We start from the raw sequence: 19,594 nt of genomic DNA, 5'->3' as shown, positions 1-19,594 counted from the left end.
AAAGAAGCCAATTACTATTTTCACTTATAAAGAAGCCAATGTCTATAAACGACTGAACCTTTTTTCACTAAGGAGGACAAATAAAGTAACATCTCGCTTGAACCCCCTCTCTCTTTTCTCTCTCGCTTAGCCCTCTCACTTAGAAAACTTTAACCTAGCTGCCATCAGGTCTGGGAGGAGGGAAGAATCTCATTCTTCCCTCCTCCCCTCTCCTTGAGGGAGATTCTTCCCTCCTCCCCTCTCCTTGTCTCCCTCTCCATGTTTTCCTTCCTCATGAAGTTTTTACCTTTGGGTCTTCTTGGTTTAGAGTTTTCTCTAAACCCCTTTTGCCTTTCATGAGGACTTATCCATCGCCTTGTGCGATTTCTCCCTTATCCTCCCAAAATCGCAACATCTACACCTCCATTGCCGTCGTGTCGCCTCCTTTGCACCGCCAAATCATCACCTCCATCCGGATCTATTTTGGGTTTCGGTTTTGGAAGCAAGATATGTCTTCCTCTGTCAAATTTGCCCACTAAAGCGCCTTATCTCCATCTTGATCGGCATTCCTATTCCCTGTTGTCACCTTCCGCTCCTCCTCCGGGCAGCCACGCGCCGGCATGTGGGTCTCACGCGCCCATGCTACTTCACAGATGTTACTGTTTTTTGGGTTTTGATTTTTATTTCTGCTTTTTCATTTATATTTATGCCTTGTGTTGCTTTCTTTGGGCTTGTTTATGAGGATTCTTGTTGCCAAATACCGGTTTGCTTCTCCGACAAATCCATCTCGAAAATCATCAGTGCCTTCCTTCCATCGACACCCTTTTGAATGTCTTGTTCGTTGCTGCTTGCTTATGGGGTACCTTTGGGTGTCTATGGGTTTTGCTTATTTAACCACTTTTAGCGGCCATTTTAGAGCGGGTCATTTATGATCCATTGCCTACTATTTGTGTATACTTACTGTAATTTTTGTTTTTGATGTATTGTTAGGGAGTTCACCCCTTATTTGGTGTTTTAATCCTTGTACCTACTCCTTATTTGCTTAGGAAAAAAAAAATTACTATTTTTACTAATCAAGATGGAACAATGTCAACTGTTATTCAGGAAGTGAAGCTCAGAATGTGACAGAATACTAATAGGCACTTATGCTATTTACTTAAAGGTGGATCCCAATTTAATAAAGATTTCTTAGCATCTGTCTATGAGCATACACAACGCATGTGCCAACTACACAATGCATACGTGCGCAAGGCAAAATGCTAATACGCACTTGGGTAACCTCTAAACAGCAGAATAACCATTGCAAATAAGAAGCTAACGAGCCATTACATAATATAACATCATCACTCATCAGCATTTACTTCCCGAAAAACCATCTCTACTTGGCTCATGTTGGGTCTTGCATCTATGACTTCATCTACACAATGTAGAGCAACCCCAACCAAAGCTTCCATCTTACACGTCATATTTGCCTTCCATTATAGGGTCGACGATCAATTCCTTTTCTCCCTCATCCATGTAACCAGCCTTTGTGTTGTTATGTCTCCCCTCCACCATCTATAGATGCATGCCCTTTGTTGGGCCCTTTCCTGTCACCATCTCCAACAACACTATTTCAAAGCTGTAAACATCGACTATGGAGGTGATAGGCAAATCCAAGACCCATTATGGATCCATGTAAATTCGAGTTCCTCATATCCTTGAAAAGCTTGAGTTCTCATTGTTACCTCTACTTTGAAGCTTTGAATGGCTGAAGTTTCCACCTTTGGTTTATAATTAATCTAAGTATGTAGTTGGCACATGTGCCAAAATGCTAATAGGCACTTGGGCTATTTACATAAAGGTGGGTCCTTATTTAATAAAGATTTCTTAGCATGTGTCTGAGTATACACTACGCATGTGCCAACTACACAACACATTCTGCCACATGTGCCCACTACACATGCATTGATATGTTTCAGGTGTCACTTCCTGAATAACAATTGACATCGTTGCATCTTAATCGATGAAAATATTAATTGACTTCTTCCGAGACATTACTTTTAGGAAGATCTCAAATAACCATACAAAAGATTCAATCATTTCATTATATAGAAGTGTAGCACCAAATACGACAATATCTTTATGATTATTGAATCCTAAAAATACACCAAATGACCTTACATCTCTATTTGTATTATACGTTATATCAAACGTTATTACATCACCAAAGTGGCTATAGTCAATGATCATTCCTACATCAATTTAGAAGATATTAGTAATCAACTCTTCAACATCCAATTGAAAAGCATAATAATATGAAGGATTTTCTTTAAGTTGATAACTAAAATATCTTTCCAAACTAGGAGCTTCCCCAAACTTCAAGGCTCTTTGTCGCTTATTGCGTAGATAGTTTTTATGACCTAACTTGGTAAAATCAAGGTTATCACCTCTACCAACTTTCTTCCTCAAAAGAATCCTTCATTCTTACTCATGATTCATATGCCAACTCAATCTCAACAGCTTCAGTTGTAGACATTTTTTTGTTGTGCTGACATCATGTGTACAATTATTGAGAGATGAAGATTGTGATTATGCTTAGCAATGAAGTCAGCCTCCACATATTTGCCATTACATATAATAACTAAATATGAATTGCACCCACATCATTGTTTTACTATCTCACATGTCTATGCCTCGAATTCCCTCCTTATCACACACGAATCTCCTTGAAGTAACAATTTCGGTCTTTTTACATATGTTCATACTCTTTTCTAATACTAAACCTTGCATTTTCTAATACTCATTATAAAAATCATATGCAATCTCATATGATTCAAACTACATGCCTTTTAATGATGTAAATTCCATAGGCACGTTTGGAGACAAAATCTCCAATTGAGACATTCATTGTTATCCCTAAAAGAAATTACATTAACAAGCAAACACATTTTTTAATAAATAATAATAATAATATTATTTAAAAAAAAAAAAAAAAAAAAAGACAAAGACAAAGCCCTCGAAGAGTATACAAGAGAGTCAAATACCGTAAAGACTTCTATAATAAAAAAATAAATCAGATCAACCATATTCACCAAGTCAAATTAGGAATATGTACAATAACTCAATCCAAAAGAGATCTCAAAAAGAAGATTTTTAAGAAAGCACATTAGACTCGCTTTCCTCAACGAGACGCCCATTCATTTCTCTCCAAATGCTCCACATTAAGAGAGCATGAATAACTTTCCGGATGGTCTCTTTGGGGTGTCCCCGTCCTTTAAATTTCCAACAATGAAGTAGCTCTAGGATGTTACTAGGCATCACCCAAGAAACCTCGAATATCTTAAGAACCAAGTGTCAAAGATCAGTAGTATACTCATAGTGGATAAGAAGGTAATTAACAATTTCATCACTCTTTTTGCATAGGCAACACCACTTAGCTAGAGACAAACCCCGCCTTTTAAGGTTATCCACCGTGAGGATTCTACCTCTGTTGATCTCCATCAAAAGAAAGCAATGCAACAATGGAATACTCTGACAACTACTCCCACAAAAAAAATGTCTATCTGAATCAGCATTAGGGTCATAAACGCCCCAGACAAACTAGTCCAAACCTGATTTGAATTTGCACGATAAAGAGTGCATTCCTAATAGTGTGAAAATGATGTGATTTAAATCCTACACTGATTAATAACTCGTTATTAGATTTAAACAAAACAAGATAAACATAGTGGATTTACTTTATGCACAAAAAACACAAAGACACACTAAGGAATAGACATAGATAGATGAATAAATAGACATACAGATAAAGAGACAAACAAATAAAGAGGCAAATAGATAAAGAGATTGATTGATGAAGAGAAAGAGATAGAACTAATAACTTAGTTTCAGTAGAAGAAACTACTATAGAATAAGTATTACACAATGGCTGAAGATGACTAGACACCTCCTGCAATTAGTAATCAGCCCATCTTCTGAAGAGTAATGGATGCAGAAGACAAATCTTCGGCTGTCACTGGCTTATGTAGCTGCAGAAATGCACAAAGTTCTCAATTAAGGTGGCTGGAAGAGCTTGTGAAATCCCGTTACTCAATTAATGCTAACTAAAGTTATTTTATTAGCAACAAGTTGACTATGGAAGAATGAAGATTCATAATTCATGAATTTGGAAGAAAAAAAAAAAAAAATCTATCTTATACCCATAGACATTTGCATAATCCTAAGTTAAGAATATTTACATACCAATTGCAAACAACAATGCAGTTCCAAAGTTCTACTACAATTCCATTTGTTTCTACATAAAACATTTTCCGTGAAACACTTTCATTATTTTGCGCTTAGAAAAATTGGTCAACCAAAAAGCACTTTCGGTCAATTTTAAAACACCCCATTGTTTTCTATAAAATGGTTCAAGTTTTTTTTTAAGGCTCTATTTGTTTCGATGTAAAAGTATTTCTTGAAATTTTTTTCATATTTTCTAGCATTTGGTGCGAATGAAAAATATTAGCTAACATGAATTATTTTCAAAGTCAATGAAAAATGAGACATTTAGGATGTAAAATGACTTACACCTCTCCTCATATATTCCACTAACATTCTCATACTTTCTCATAAAAAATTCCCTAGAACTCATTTCTTCTTAAAAGACATCTATTATAGAAATTCTTCAACTCTCATATATGTATATATATGTATGTATGTACACACACAACACTAAAGTGCTCGTATTTTCTCATAAAAAATTCCCTAGAACTCGTTTCTTCCTAGAAGACATCCATTCTAGAAATTCTATACCTCTAATATATATGCATATCATGTATATATACATATATGTATGGATGTACACACACACTATATTTTATAATTTTTTTTTTATAAATAATAGAAAATTTTATAAAAAACGTAAGGCACCCTTAAGTACACAAGCAGTATATACATGACGCACCTAACTAGAACGAGCAACACAAAAACCAAACAAAACATCAAGAACAACCCACGAAACCTGAAAAGCCCTCAAACCCGAAACCCACAAAACACCAAAAGCCCTCTAACCCGAAACCCATACGAAGAACTCAACACTACAAAACGTGAGCCTTGCCTTTCCCACACCTAGAGGACACGCCTGAATTGTCATAGTTTATGGAGCATTCTAATTTCAATAGGTCCCTTCTACCTTTGGACTTAGAACAAACCCCCTTTACCTCCCAAGAATGATCCTCTTCAATGGTTGTCAGGAGAGCTACAGTCTTATCCTCATTCCCCTCATACAAGACCCCCACCACAAGACCAACATCCTTAACGCAAACCAAAGCCCAATCCAAGGGGGTGGCAAGGATAAAAATACCCGAAGGGTAGGGAGAATCTACATCCTCCCCATCCTAAAAATTGTCTCCTTCATCTCTCACCACCGCTAGGACCTCCAACCTTGGAGATGAGGAGAAAGGAGCACCGGCGTTATATGGGCTCGCCGAAGAGGACCCAACAAGTCGAACCTCATCAAACAAGGTCATCAAACCTTGGGCAATGAACTCAGAAAATGGCGGCCTCTGGGTAATAGTCAGCGGGACCATTGACCTTGGAGGAATGAAGAGAGGTGAACCCGTAACATCTGCGCTTGCCGTAGAAAACCCAACAATCCGGACCTCCAGTGAGGCGGACATCATGTTGGTTAAGCCCATACCCAAAAAGGGCCTAGGCTCCAAATCTAAACCCATCTCAGGAAAATATTGGGTCATGGTCTAAGGTTTGGGCTTGCATTTGATGGCCCAAAGCCTCTTCTAACGCCGAGCTCGCTAAAGGGACTTGGGCTTGAGAGAAAGCCCAACCTTCAGCCCTTCAAAAACATCCCCGACAGTCCGATCAACTTTAGCTCTAATCCTCACAAGCTAAGCCTTCCACACCCAAAGAAGAGACTACATCAACACCTTTCCTTGTTGCAAATCCTCCTTGTCATTTGCAAAGCAAACAGGGCAAGATTCTTTGACTCGAGCTGTGGACTTCTACTTCTCGTTAGGGTGGTCCTTGCCCAACGAATTACCACCAACATGTTGATTTTTTCCCAAAGGTTCCCCAAACTCGCCGACGAGCTAGCCATTAATCGCACCGCCTCCGCATACGATGGCACGCCCTCTTCAGATTAAAACCTTTTCCCACCATGAAGAGTTAGATCCAACCCCAATCCTAACCTAGCCTTCTTCCCAATCTTCTCAGCCAAGAGCAAAGCACCAAAGGGTCCATTCGTGACTTGAACAAAAGCCTTCACCTTGTTCAACTCAACTGCAAATCGGCTCCAACCATGCCCTTCACGACCCTGAGGAAGTAGTAGTAGCCCTCTCCGGCCACTCATTGTGCTACCAACGTGTAACTAGTAACAAAATTAGCATACCACTCAATAAACCCAAGTAACATATCAGTTCCCATGCATATTTAATCACAGCTTGTTTAGCATAGATCAAAATTTGGTAGCGAGATTAATATGCCACTTAAAATTGACCCAAGTTTATATATTTTCCCCTGGATATATACTTCGAGCTTGTTTAGCAAATGTCAAGATTTTATTTTCATAAGCATAACCTGTTTTCTGCGTTGAAGTCTATGCATCAAGTGTTCTATCTTTACAAAAGGGATAGAGCATGAACTTACTACTTTCGCAACAGAGAGCCAATGAAAAGAACGCAAAAAAGCATCATCATGTGAAGGGAGGATGTCATGATTCCAATATGTCACATCACGAAATTTTGCATTCACCTCCCAACAGTTTGAGTTCCCTTCAGACATGTCGGAAGCTTTTCTCTTCACAAGATTCTTTTTTCCTAGGACAAAGCCTGCAGAAGAAGAATTAAAAAAGAGGAACACTTTTAGAAAGAAAATGTAATTAAGGTCAAACATAACTTGGACGAGCCATTAACACAACCACAACAACAACCAGAACAAAATGAAAAACAGAAAATCTTGTAGATAAATTACAAGAATCTACTAAAGAAAAGCATGTCTCACAAAACCAAAGTGATGCACGTTCACTGAATAACCTTAAGAACCATACCAAGGGTAAGTAGCTCAGCGAGGCAAGAGCTTAGAACCAGCTAAGGTGAAAAGAGATGATACACAGGCTACCAAATAGGATTGAATGATGTCAGCATAGAAAACCCCAAAAATAGCAAATTGAAACACATTGAGAATCTAGAATTTGACCATGTTGTTAATTCTCCATACCATAGAGTCATCATCACAATTTCTGTTATCATTTTTCCACTTCTCCAAAAAACTAAAAACTTCTAAGTGTTGATTGGGTGTGGCAGTGTCGAGGGGCAACAAACTGAATCCATGTCCCACAATGGAATGTCCAAACTATTTAAGCATGCAGCAATCATGAATGAGGCTGTCAACTCTTTCAAGGGGAATGACCCAAAGTAGTGCTTTACTCTTGGTGAGAATACACCATCATATTAATTTTGGCAAGGAAAGAGAGAAAACTTCAGCATCAGCCTATAAAGAGAAGAGAATTACAAAATAAATCATTGGTAGATGATTTCCTGAACTTGCTAGCCATTAGGATCACACCTTAAGTTGAAAATTTAATAGTGCCCACCAGGAAAGATTATTGTAAACACCAACCATTAAAGCATTTGGACTCAAAGTAAGCCAAAAAGAAAAATTGTGAATCAAGTGTACAAAAAGGATTTTGGCCATTTGAGATCTACCAATGATTTGATCAGCTAAACTGAACCAATCCCTCAACAAGGGAGGGATTTGAAGTGGTTGAGAGACTAATTTCTGAGGTCTTGGGAGTCAATTATTTCCTTTCGCTATAGGGAAATCTATGAGTTTTCCCTAGGCATCCTAACTTCAGAGTGAGCATAAAACCGAACATCACATATCCTAAAAGGAAAAGATGAGTGTAAGACAGTTATAATTTCAAAATACACAAATAAAACATCATGTGTCCAAAAAGACATCTCCTCTAACTGTTGGGTCATAAGGAAATAAACCATAAACACTTGACAATAGCAAAACACACACAAAATCCCAAAGGCATAGTCAGAATTTCATATTCAACAAAAAATATAAAACATAGAAAGAAAGAAATAATTACATACCAGAATACCCTTGTGGAATTGGAATGGCCGTTCCCTGCAACTTCCTTCCTCTGAAATAGGCTTCCTGCAGCTCTAACCCCTCCACCTCAATCCCTTCCATTTACCAAAGAGCACAAATTTCATGGAATTTTACAAAAACATAGAAAACACAGAGAGAGAGAGAGAGAGAGAGAGAGAGGGTGGAGCTTACCAGTGGGTTTGGGTTTGAAATAGTGGGAAACAGAGGAAGGGCCGTCGTACTTGATGGAGCAGGGGAGCTGGTGGACCTTGCCGCCGAGATCCACCAAATCAGCGCCACCTTCACTTTGCCTCAGATCTATTATCGTGCCCTCTTCGTGCATCATGCCTTACCCCTTGCCTACTGCTCCATAATACCAACCCTAAATAGGTCTCCTAATTTTCCCGCGCTATTCAATTCTTTACCCTCACTCCTCATTGGGAATTGGAGTATCGTTTCCGTTTCCATAGCCGCGCTATTCAATTCTTTTTTATGGATAAATACATGCACTAACAAAAATTCTACTTCAAACCAATTAAAACATGCCACGTGTTATATGTCTCAACAAAAAATTAAATAACTTTAAAATAAATTAAAAATATTAAAACTTAAAAATAATAATTAATAAATAAAGAAGGGGCCGACTCCAGCCACCCCTTTGTGCCAATGGCCACCCTTTATTTTCTTTTTCTTTTTTCCTTTTTTGAAGTTTTAATATTTAATAAATCTAATCTCTTTTTTTTGTTTAATAAATAAAAATATAGTATCTATTGTTGCTGTATAATAAATTCAAAACAAAATCCACCTCTCCCTGACTTACCTAGAAAAAGAAAACCTCATACATGCAAATGGTAAAATCACAATACCCATTACCCAATAATGTAGTTTCTCTTCTCAAAAAAAAACAAAAATTAAAAAAAAAAAATGTAGTTTCTCCAATTTTTACTTTTCCCTGAATTACCAACACCCTCCATTGAATCCATTACATCACAGTGTCACCGTTGAGAACAAGAAGGGTACTTCCCAAAATGGACGGCATTAAGGAAAAAAAAAAAAAAAAAAAAAAGAGAAATAAATCAAAAGAAGAGAACATTTTTATGCTTTTTTCTTTTAGTTTTTTAGAAAATACAATTCTTTTTTTGTTTTTTTTTTTCATGAATAGAATAATATATGACTCATGACATGAAATATCTTGTTGGTTATAATTTACAAATGAGTAATGCTATATACTATATTTTTATTTATTATTTGTTCAATAATTTTTACATGACACTCTAAATCAATTATTGATTTTTTTATTTATTTAATAAGGATAAATATAAAGATTAGTTGATAGTGTCACATCAACATTGTTAGATAAATATTTGATAGAATTATAATATGTAGCATTATTCAAATCATATATTTGTTACTTTACTTATCAAAAAAAAAAAAAAAAACTAGACATGACCCTTTACTCATGTGTGAGTAAAGGCAATGCAAACCGATAAATGCTATACTTACCAAATTTTTTCTTTAAAAGCTTGTTTCCAAATTATGTGTTACTATTACATGAGTTTGGTGACACATTTTCCAAAATAATAAATTTTATGGAATTCTGAGATTATTTGATAACCAACTTTTGAAAAATAAAAAATAAAAAATAAAAATTGTAGCACTTCTCATTCAATTGAACCTCGCCTCTCTTAAAGTGTTGATTAAATGATTAAATTTATCTCTTCCAAGCTATCAACTTAAGCTTATGGAATAACTAGTAATTTAACATGGCATCAGAACCAAAGGTCCTAGAATCAAACCTTGACTCCGTCAAATTACCCCCATTTAAATTAAATATTCCATGTGCTAAACCTCATCTATTAAAAAGGGAATTTGATCTCTTCCTATCAGATTAAACATCTGAGATAACTAATAATTTAACAATCTCACCCTCCCAAAAAAACAAAAAAACAAAAAAACTAGACTCCATAGCGGCAAGAAGCTTTTCCGAGATTGGGTTGAAAAAATTCTTACAATCCATTTTGTAAAAAACTTATATCCCCTTTTTGTCCTCCAAAGCTATCGTGACTTTCCAAATCACGATTGAATTTTGATTCAATTTTAAAAACTACATCAATTTTTTAAAAACACAAGACATTGGATGACATTTAGAATTACTCTATCAAATTGGAGGTGAGCCTCTCCCACCAAATTGACATAATGCCAATAAATTAAACTTGCTTCCTCAAAGTTAGCCTGTAGCAAATTATTCAGGTTTTATCCAAATATAATCCAGATTCCAGACCAGTTCTAAGTCTTAATTCAACCAATTACGAGGCTATGAATGTGAACCAAGATGAAATAATTTCTGGCATATACAATACAAGAGCTACGACGAAAGATAACAAAGATAAGAAATATAGTTTATGTATAAAAATTCAAATACTAAAAAAGGGAGAACTGCCTCATCCTGCTTGTATGTAAAATTTCATAATTATCAATAATTGATACATGATGCATGTAAACATGACCAAGTGCAAACATCAATGAACATACTGCCTACAATTGTACCCCAAATCTACAGGGTCAAAATCTATCTTCTAACATGTATGAATCTGAAGCTTTCTTAAAGATCACCATCAGATTTAAGGTAACAGCTCAAAACTTGGGTCCACTTTTTTCCTCGTTCGTATAGGAGAAACTTTCAGCTCTCAGGATCAGTGAACATAGGGCCATCAAGTTCACCCATACTTGCAGAAGCAAAAGACTCGAAAGATTCCACCATTGAGAGGGAAGAAGCAGTGTCATCTGAATCCGTGACAATCTCATCATGTAGAATTATGTGATCTTCATCAACATCGGATGTATCTGACCCCGATGCTCCTAATAGCAGTTTGTTTATTGCCGACTTAGCAGTTTCAACAAACCATTCATCCTCAGGGAGTGCACTAATGACATGGCAGTTTTAGTTTCTAATCAAAAACAAGGGTGGGAAAGGGGAAAAGGAAATTAGAGAGAGAGAGCACAAAGTACCTTTGCGGGTCTATGCCTCTTGCAGAGAAGGTCCTGATTGCACGAGCGTTTATGGCTGATGCAATCTGGTGCACATGCCGAGATGGGTAGCCGGCAAAACGTGCAATTTCAACAGTGAAGTGCATATCAAGAATTAACTGCCAAGACAAAGCCAATTTTCAGAGAGCGAGAGAGGTTATTGAGCCAAGTTTATTTACGAAGATACATGAAGTGCTCTCGAAACATGATGAAGCTATGCAGTAGACTGCATACTTAAGGGTCCTCCGAACCATTTGAATTGAAATATTTTTCTCAAACCACATACACTAACAAAGATAACTTCAAGAGAGACAAATTAACAACATACTGAACTAAAGGACATGTTGACATGTTGTGATGCACCAAGAGAAAAAAAAAACACAACAACAACATCAAATCCTTATATGTTTTGCATAAATTGCTAGGAGGCATGGATACTTCAAAAACTCTGGATTGTTGGTATCCGGCGCATATCGGACATGCAATGACTAAGACATGGCCAGATACGTCCAATACCTGTTCAAAAATATAGAAGTAATTTTGCATTTCAGACAAAATCTGGAAACAGTCATAGCCCAATAAGGATTTGGCTGCTACTTAAATTTTTTTAAAGAAAATCACAATCACTGTCCACATTCTTTAAATCTCACTTTCTGTTTCTCGTCTCAGACGTGCTGCCACAAAGACTTCCACTTTCTCTCTCATTCGATTGTGGCCCTTTGCTTCAATAACTCTGCTTCAGCGCATTGATTGAGGGTCATTGTTAGGGGTTCTGTTGGAGGTGGTGTCTGGCAGTTGTATGAGCCCTGATCATACCACTGTCAGACACCACCTCCAACTCCCCATAACACCGTCCTAGTCCTTCAGTACCTCTATCCTTTGAGTGAGTTCATTTATTTTTTCAAATTTTTACCTTCTTTGACTTTCCTAATTGAGTAATAAAAAATTCTATTGAAAAAATGTTTGCTTCCTCTGTTATACTTGCCCTGAAAACAAAATCATCAATTGTTTTTAATTCCTTGATTCTTTTATGGTTGAGTTGAAATTAATTATAATAGTATCTATTGTAGATTAATGTCTTCGAGTAAAGTATGGATTCTTATTCCCTATGATTCGGATGATCGTGCTACTCTTTGGAAATATGCCCTTAATTAGAACAAAGTGAAGGAGTTGGAAGCACAATGATGCTGAACACAATAACAAGAACTTCAATTTTTATTTATGTTTTAATTTGGTGTATTAGGCTCTGTTTACTCCGATGTAAAATGATTTCTAGAAAATGATTTTCGCATTTTACGGTATTTACTTCGACGTAAAATAGTGGTCAACGGAAAATATTTTCCTTTTGACCAAAAATTCTTCTTAATTTTCAGAAAATGCAAAACCGTAAATCATTTTCCGACTATGAGCATCTCATTCTCAAATCGACGGACCTTGCCAAGACCCTCCTAAAGCCTCGTTGGGACTTGCTCGGGACTTGACAGGCACTCGCCCAGGACCCACTCGGGACCCTGCCAGGACCTGCTCGGGACCCGACCGGACTTGAACTAGACACGCCCGGACCTGCCCGGGACTTGCCCAAGACCCGCCCGAGACCCGACCGGGACTTGCCCAGGACCCTGCCAAGACCCGCCCGGGACTTGACTGAGACCTGACTGCGACCGGACCGGACCTGCCCGAGACTTGACCGAGATTGGACCAAGACCCCGCCGGGACCCGACCGAGACCCCACTCGGGACTTGACCGGGACCCGCCTGAGAATTGCCCTGGACCCTACCAGGACTTGACCGGGACCTACCAAGGACCTACCCGGGACTTGACCTGGACAAAAAAATTTATTTTCCATGCGCGCGGTAAACGCCGTTAAATGTTTTCAACAAAAAACATTTTCAAGGAAAATGGCTTCCTTGAAAATATTTTTCGACGGAAATCATTTTACGTCAAAGTAAATGGAGCCTTAGTTTATGTTTTATTTGATTTTTATGAGTCTGTTACTTTGTAATTCAACAAAAGAAAATTTCAGTGTCTTAGGTTATGCTAGGTAAGTGAATAAAATCATGTTAGGCAAGTGATTAAATGGGTGTTGCCCTAGTGTTAGGGTTAGGGTTTAAGTCTAATTAAACATAAGTTTCCATTGTAATTGACAGTTTTTGGGTGAATAATATTTTGGACATGGATTTGTCTTCTTCTCCCCCCTAATTCTCTCTCTCTCTCTCTCTCTCTCTCTCTTCTTCCCTCTTGTTGGCTTTTTCATCTCCTCTATTCTTGTTTCTTCCTCTGCTTATTTTATCCCTTTCACGATTCTCTCAATATTGTGGATTGTCCTGCATCAACTTGGTATCAGAGCAAAGTCGTGATTGTTTCCTACAACAATCACGATCCTTAATCCCCAGTCATGGACCCCATCCAATTTGTAGCTCTTAGCACCCAAAGGTGGATAGATCAAATGAAGAGCATGCAAACTCAATTGGAAGTTGACACAATCTCTCTTTTGAGAAATTGGTTTTGAGAAAATTCTGGTGGGGTTTCCCTCAAGAAAAAAGGCACAATCTCTCTTTTCTTTCTTGGGATAGCATCTGCCAGCCTAAGAGCTTGGGTGGGCTAGGTATTAGCTCAATGAAATTTCTTAATAGCTCCTTGTTGGCTCGGCTTGGTTGGAAGTTGACATCAAATGAGCCTCTTCTTTGGGTTGATGCCCTTAAGGGTAAGTATTTGCAACAAGGCTTTTCTTTTTTGGAGGCTCCTTATAATCCTGTTTCTTCTTGGATTTGGAAAGGGTTGCTGAAAAATAGGAAGGTGGTGGAGAAGGGAGCTTGTTGGTCTATCTCTACTGGTGTGAATATCCCTATTTGGAGTTCTCCTTGGATTCCCTCCCAACCAAATTTTAAGCCCAGGCCGAATGCTCTTCTTACGGAGCTTCCAGATTTTTTTGTGACTGATCTTATGCTCCCGGGTGAGCGTTCTTGGAATGTGGATCTTTTGAGAGATCTTTTCTCTCCCTCTACGGTTTCAAGCATCCTCAGCATTCATATTCCTCAGGTTAGCTCAGCAGATAAATGGACTTGGGCGCCCTCTCCTTCTGGTCTTTTCTCTGTGAAATCTCTTTGACTTCAACTAATAGAACTTCTCCTCTCTCTGGCAAATTGGCAGGCTCTTTGGGGCCTCAAGCTTCAAGCTCGATTGAAGCATCTTCTTTGGAAGATTGTTTGGGATTTGCTTCCTTCTAGGGCTAATATTGGAAGGTTTGTTGTCTCTGATGATTCTAATGCGTGGGTGTGCCCCTTCTGCAAAGGTCCTCTTGAGACCTTGACCCATATTTTCTTGGAGTGTAATCTGGCTTGTGCTCTTTGGAGTAGCTCTTCTTGGCCAAATGTGATTTCCTCCTTTTCGTCCAAACCTATTCATGAGTGGATTATTGCTGTTGTGTATCCAGCTGAAAAGTTGGCTATTCCTAGTGCAGATGTTCGTCATTTTCAATTTTTTGCTGCTCTCTCTTTGGATCTAATTTGGTTGTCCAGAAATAAATTGGTTCATGAGGCTCTCCTTCCAGATCCGGTTAAGGTTACTCAGCAACTTCACTCTAATTTGGGCTTCCATCTATTGGCCTGGAAGAAGGCTTCTTTCCCCTCCTTGTGGATTCCTCCTCTTGTGGGTTGTATAAAGGGGAATTTTGATGTTGCCATTAAAGGCAATTTTGCTGTTGCTGCAGCAGTTCTTAGTGACTCTTCTGGGGAGATTTTTGCTGCTGCTACCTTGAAGCTCCATTCCTCAGATGCCCTTATGGGAGAAGCCATGGCTGCTCTTCTTGCTGCTCGGTTGGCTCGGTCTTCTGGTTTGGATGTTTTTGCTCTCGAAGGTGATGCTCTCCTGGTGATTTTAGCAGTGAATCAGCCTGCTCTTTTTTCTTCTTGGCATTTTATTTCTGTTATTTTTGATATTTGTGTTGAACTTAACCCCTTTCGTAGCTGGAATGCTACGAAAGTGTCCAGATGTGCCAATTTTCGTGCACATGCGTTAGCTAAATGGGCCGCTACCCATCTTGTTTTTGGTAGCATTCCCTTAGGTTCTCCCATTCTCTCTTCCATCCGGATCCAGAGTGGGAAGGACCCTCCCTTGTAGTCCCTTTTCCCCTTTTCAATTAAAAAAAAAAAAAAAAAAAAAACCTCAATTGGAAGACCTCCACAACACAACGAACACCACAAACCCCAGCTTTCAAAAATCATCGCTGTACCAACACCAACCAGCGTCAAGTCCCCATCGCTGGAATCCATCTCTGCAACCTACTACACAGCCAAGTCCTCATCACCCAAAACACCTCTATAGGTAGCCTTTCCAGTTTAATATGGTCACGCTTGTGCGAAGGACGCCTCTATAGCAGATAATTTGGAGCTTTTAGGCGGCTCCAACCAGTGGAATGTGAGCTTTGCAAGAGCAGCGCAAGATTAGGTGGATGTCTTTGCTTCTTTTTATTAGGAGTTGCGCCCAATTAAAGTGAGGAGAGGAAGTGAAGATCAGCTGTGGTGGGCTTTATTCAAAAGAGGACTGTTCAAGGTCAATTCCTTATATTACTCTCTGGCTTCTCTTGCAAGTAGTCACTTCCCCTAGCAGTGTATGGTAGACTTAGGCTCCTTCGAGGGCGGCATTCTTCGCGTGGTCAGCAGCTCTAGCAAAGATCCTCACCTTCAATAATCTTAGGAGGCCCCACATCGTCATGATGGACAGATGTTGTATGTGCAAGAGGAATAGGGAGTGTGTGGATCACCTTCATCTTCATTGCAATGTGGCATCTGCCATTTGAAGTGATTATTAGTCGTTTTAGGATCTAGACATGTTGTAGACTTATTCAACTGTTGGTGGTCCTATGGCAAGCCTAGGAGTGCTGCGGTGTGGAAAATGGTGCCTACTGCCTCTTTTGGAGTGTGTCAAAGAAAAGGAACAATAGATTTTTTAAGGACAAAGAGAGGACGATGGGGTAAATTTTATATTTGTTCTATGATACTTTGCATCTATGGACAGCGGCGTGTGTATCTCCTTTGTCGATTAGTTATAGTAACTTCCTTGTTCGTTTTGCCCTTGCTAGTTAGGTGAGTCCTTCTATATACTTCCTGTGTACATAGGGCACCTTACGCTTTTAATGAAATTGGTTTATTACTTATCTAAAAATAAATAAATTGGAAGATTCCTAAGAATAATAAAATGGACAATTCCCTATAATAAAGAAAGGGCCGTTCCCTAGAAAAGTATGAACATACAGAAAGTGAAAGAGAAAAGAACCAGAAATAATGCATTACCTAATTACCTATTATTTATAACATAAGATTTGATTTAAGCGTTCGATGACTTGTTTTGCTCTTTCTTTGATCCATGTTACCAAAGAAAAGATAAAGAGTATTATATGTGTGTGTGTGTGTGTGTGTTAAACATAAGCGTTCGATGAATTGTTTTGCTCTTTCTTTGATCGATGTTACCATAGAAAAGATAAGAGTATTATATATATATATGTGTGTGTGTGTGTGTGTGTGTGTGTGGGTTAAACATAAGTGTTCGATGAATTGTTTTGCTCTTTCTTTGATCCATGTTACCAAAGAAAAGATAAAGAGTACTATATATATATGTGTGTGTGTGTGTGTGTGTGTGTTAAACATATGTTAGGATTTTTTTTAAAAGAAGGCTCATAATAAAGGTCAGTAATTTCTATACTTACTGAGACGGTGGACTCATGTATCTGCCTGTGTAATCGTGGATTCAATACAAGTTTCTGTTGCGATGTTTTAGTAGTAATGTCGTGTGAAATTAGATATTTCCGCTTACACCTTGTTTTTAAAGGTGGGGCGTTACAGTGATCAAAGATCAAGTGTTTATCAAAATTTGTAAATTTCAAAAAGAGTTAAACACAACTTCTAAAAAAAAAAGTGTTTTGCTTCGTAAGTCTTTATAGAAAATGCCGTTGTGGAGACATATGGTTTGCCTTTGGTCCCAGCGATGCTTGACGCTAGAACTCTCTCTTTGTTCCCGCATAGGCCGATGACCTCCCAGTTTTTTCCATGTATGTCTTCTATTTACAGTCTCCATCCTTCTTAGCTCTCGGGTGTTTTTCGTTGGCACCCCCTGTTGGTGGCTAGTTCCCCTTGTACCATCTCTAAGGTGGGTGAATCTTCAAAGGGGGTGATATGGATGGGACTGGGGATGGAGAGATTGGAGAGGTGAGGGATGACGGCTACTGCGAAGGGGCTCGATCTTTCTCTAGGGTTCTCCTTTGGGGGTAATGAGAAAAGGCTTTTGCATTTGTTGACTTTCCTTGAAGAGAGACAACATCGTGAGATTGTAGGTTTCGCTTCTACTCTGTAGGGGAGAAGGGTGCTTAAAATTTTGGAATGCTCAATTAACTTTGATGCTAGAGGCAATGGTTCTAGTTGGGGTAAAGGCAGGGCTACTTTGCGGGTTCAAGGCTTCTTTGTGGGTTTAGGGTTTCTTTCGTAGGTGTCTTTGTGTTTCTCCATTTTTAGGTTTTTCTTTTTCTTTTTTTTTTTTGGTGTGTTCCTTGTATATACTACCTGTGTACTTAGGGGCGCCTCATGCTCTTTTAATGAAATTTGTTTGATTACCTATTAAAAAAAAAAAAAAAAAAAAAAACTCATATCATTACGAAAAACGGTGAAATGCCTACGGGACTTAAGTTCAAAATTATAATACTTGGATTAACTAAGAATAGGTGTGTGAGTGTCCTTTTGGCCCTAGTAGTATATAAGGAAACCTTATGTGTATAAGGTTTGACTTTTGTGTCTCATGGTTTGCCTCTCCTCATCACATATGTTCATTTTGTCCTCGCTTGTGGAATTGTATCACACAACACTTGACATGTCTTATTCTTGCCATTTCCTCAAATTCTGTGTTTGTTGTAAACCCATCATGTTTGTGTATACTTTGGGATTATTGAGGTACACCCTATGATCATTTTGAGTATATCATCGTATTTATCTACTCATGTGTGTGTTGTGTGACTTCTTTCAATTGTCTTTTGTTGGATGTCTTCTTTTGACCATTGTGACAAAAAGAGGGAAAAGTGTTTGAGAACTGTTTGTTTATGTGGGAAAACGTGTTTAATGACTTGTATTCTATACTTGTATAGTTAGCTATTTTAGGAAATTATGTAACAGCCTGTATTCCTAGAATTAGGCTGATTTGGTTAGTGTCCTATTATATCCCATAAATCATGGGATTTGAAATAACTTAGTTAGTTTTCCTTTTCTGCTGCTAGGGTTGATGTATATAGCTAACGTTTTGTGTATTATTCAAATCAATGAAGAATCAGTTTCTGTCTTTCTCAGTTTCTGTCATGGTATCAGAGCTTTAGGCTCTTTTCTAGATTAAAACCTCTTCACACAGGCCTTCATTGCCAAGATCATACTGCTGTTTTTTTTGTACTCTGTTTTACCCTGTTTTTTGGTTCAAAAACAGAGTATTTTTGCACGTTTCTGTTTAGCCTTCATTGCTGAAATTTCTTAGAGCAGTTTCTGTTCTTAGTTCTACCTTTGCCAGCCTTCATTGCTGGTGGTTTTTGTTTCGAGTGATCAGCCTTAATCGCCAAGAGATCATTGTTCGTAAAGAATGTCGGAGGCGGCAAAGACGACCGCTACAGCACAATCGGAGGAGATTGTTCGATCCCAACAACCCGGGGAATTGCAAAATATCCAGGCAGCATATAGGCTGAATAGAAAAAACTACCTCAAATGGTCTCAACTTGTCCGCACCGTGCTGAAGGGAAAGGGAAAGATCAGCCATCGAGAGTGGGGACAAAAAGGAGAGCAGCCAAGGAACAATTGTCATGCCCATGTTGCTGCAGTACAGCAAAATGAAGCAGCACCACAGGAGTTAGGCAATCTCAACCAAGAAGAGGTCGAGATGGTGAGATCTCTTATTGGCAATCTTGATAAACCTTCAGGTACTTGCTCATTGGCATATTCAGGTGCGTTTCCTACCTCTATTGGATTAAATGTCTCGGGTGAAACCTTTGCCAACTCCTGGGTCATGGACTCGGGAGCTACCGACCATATGACCCACTCACCGAATGGTTTTTTCACATATTTTCCATGCCCAAGCAGTAGAAAAATAGCCACAGCCGATGGTTCCTTGACCACTGTAGCAGGTGTAGGAGATGTCAAAATAGGCCCATCACTGGTTTTAAAAAATGTTCTCCATGTTCCTAAATTATCCACAAACCTTGTCTCTATTCAAAAACTCACTCAAGATTTACGTTGCAATGTGGTTTTTCATCATAGTTATTGTGTATTTCAGGACGAGGATTCGGGGAGGATGATTGGACATGCTAGAGAACGGGATGGGCTCTACTACCTTGAAGCACCGAGTCAGTCAAGCATTACCAAAGGCAAATTATCTCACTCTTTTGTTTCTGAGCATTTTTCGTCCAATAAAGATAAAGTTTGGCTTCACCATCGCCGACTTGGACATCCGTCATTTAGAGTCATTAAAATTCTGTTTCCTTCTTTATTTA

The 19,594-nt window shown here is 38.5% G+C and overlaps 3 protein-coding genes across 3 annotated transcripts in view; 1 reads left to right on the top strand and 2 right to left on the bottom strand.

Annotated features, from left to right (window-relative positions):
* Positions 1–3,721: 3,721 nt before the first annotated feature.
* LOC132172079 (uncharacterized protein C12B10.15c) lies at positions 3,722–8,510 on the bottom strand. Its single transcript, XM_059583516.1, has 4 exons — positions 8,248–8,510; positions 8,058–8,150; positions 6,604–6,785; positions 3,722–3,989 (listed from the first exon to the last, which is right to left on the bottom strand). Exons 1-4 carry the CDS (start codon positions 8,399–8,401, stop codon positions 3,924–3,926), a joined length of 495 nt encoding a protein of 164 aa, XP_059439499.1. The 5' UTR covers positions 8,402–8,510; the 3' UTR covers positions 3,722–3,923.
* A 1,930-nt stretch (positions 8,511–10,440) lies between these two features.
* LOC132170593 (exocyst complex component EXO84C) overlaps positions 10,441–19,594 on the bottom strand; it is a 40,022-nt gene continuing 30,868 nt past the window's right edge. Inside the window, exons 6-7 of the mRNA XM_059581618.1 lie at positions 11,065–11,201; positions 10,441–10,979 (exon numbers count right to left, since the gene is read on the bottom strand). Of these exons, the coding sequence (XP_059437601.1) occupies positions 10,736–10,979; positions 11,065–11,201 (381 nt within the window). The 3' untranslated portion in view covers positions 10,441–10,735. The remainder of the gene's footprint in view (positions 10,980–11,064; positions 11,202–19,594) is intronic.
* On the top strand, positions 18,486–19,572 carry LOC132172685 (uncharacterized). The gene is made up of 2 exons (XM_059584228.1): positions 18,486–19,048; positions 19,378–19,572. Exons 1-2 carry the CDS (start codon positions 18,691–18,693, stop codon positions 19,410–19,412), a joined length of 393 nt encoding a protein of 130 aa, XP_059440211.1. The 5' UTR covers positions 18,486–18,690; the 3' UTR covers positions 19,413–19,572.

This window comes from Corylus avellana, chromosome ca2, assembly GCF_901000735.1.
Source record: "Corylus avellana chromosome ca2, CavTom2PMs-1.0".
In the NCBI taxonomy this organism is placed as follows: domain Eukaryota; kingdom Viridiplantae; phylum Streptophyta; class Magnoliopsida; order Fagales; family Betulaceae; genus Corylus; species Corylus avellana.
Note: the sequence above shows the minus strand (reverse complement) of the source record. Positions and strands in the feature narration are given on the sequence as shown.

What these genes read in the sequence shown, in the direction of transcription:
- LOC132172079 (XM_059583516.1), bottom strand. Translation starts at nt 8,401, where the DNA reads ATGATGCACGAAGAGGGCACGATAATAGATCTGAGGCAAAGTGAAGGT. An exon ending in TTTCAAACCCAAACCCACTG is followed by an intron (nt 8,151 to 8,247) that starts GTAAGCTCCACC and finishes GGTAAATGGAAG; the next exon opens with GGATTGAGGTGGAGGGGTTA. An exon ending in GGCTCTCTGTTGCGAAAGTA is followed by an intron (nt 3,990 to 6,603) that starts GTAAGTTCATGC and finishes GCATTTCTGCAG; the next exon opens with CTACATAAGCCAGTGACAGC.
- LOC132172685 (XM_059584228.1), top strand. Translation starts at nt 18,691, where the DNA reads ATGTCGGAGGCGGCAAAGACGACCGCTACAGCACAATCGGAGGAGATT. An exon ending in TTGCTCATTGGCATATTCAG is followed by an intron (nt 19,049 to 19,377) that starts GTGCGTTTCCTA and finishes TGTGTATTTCAG; the next exon opens with GACGAGGATTCGGGGAGGAT.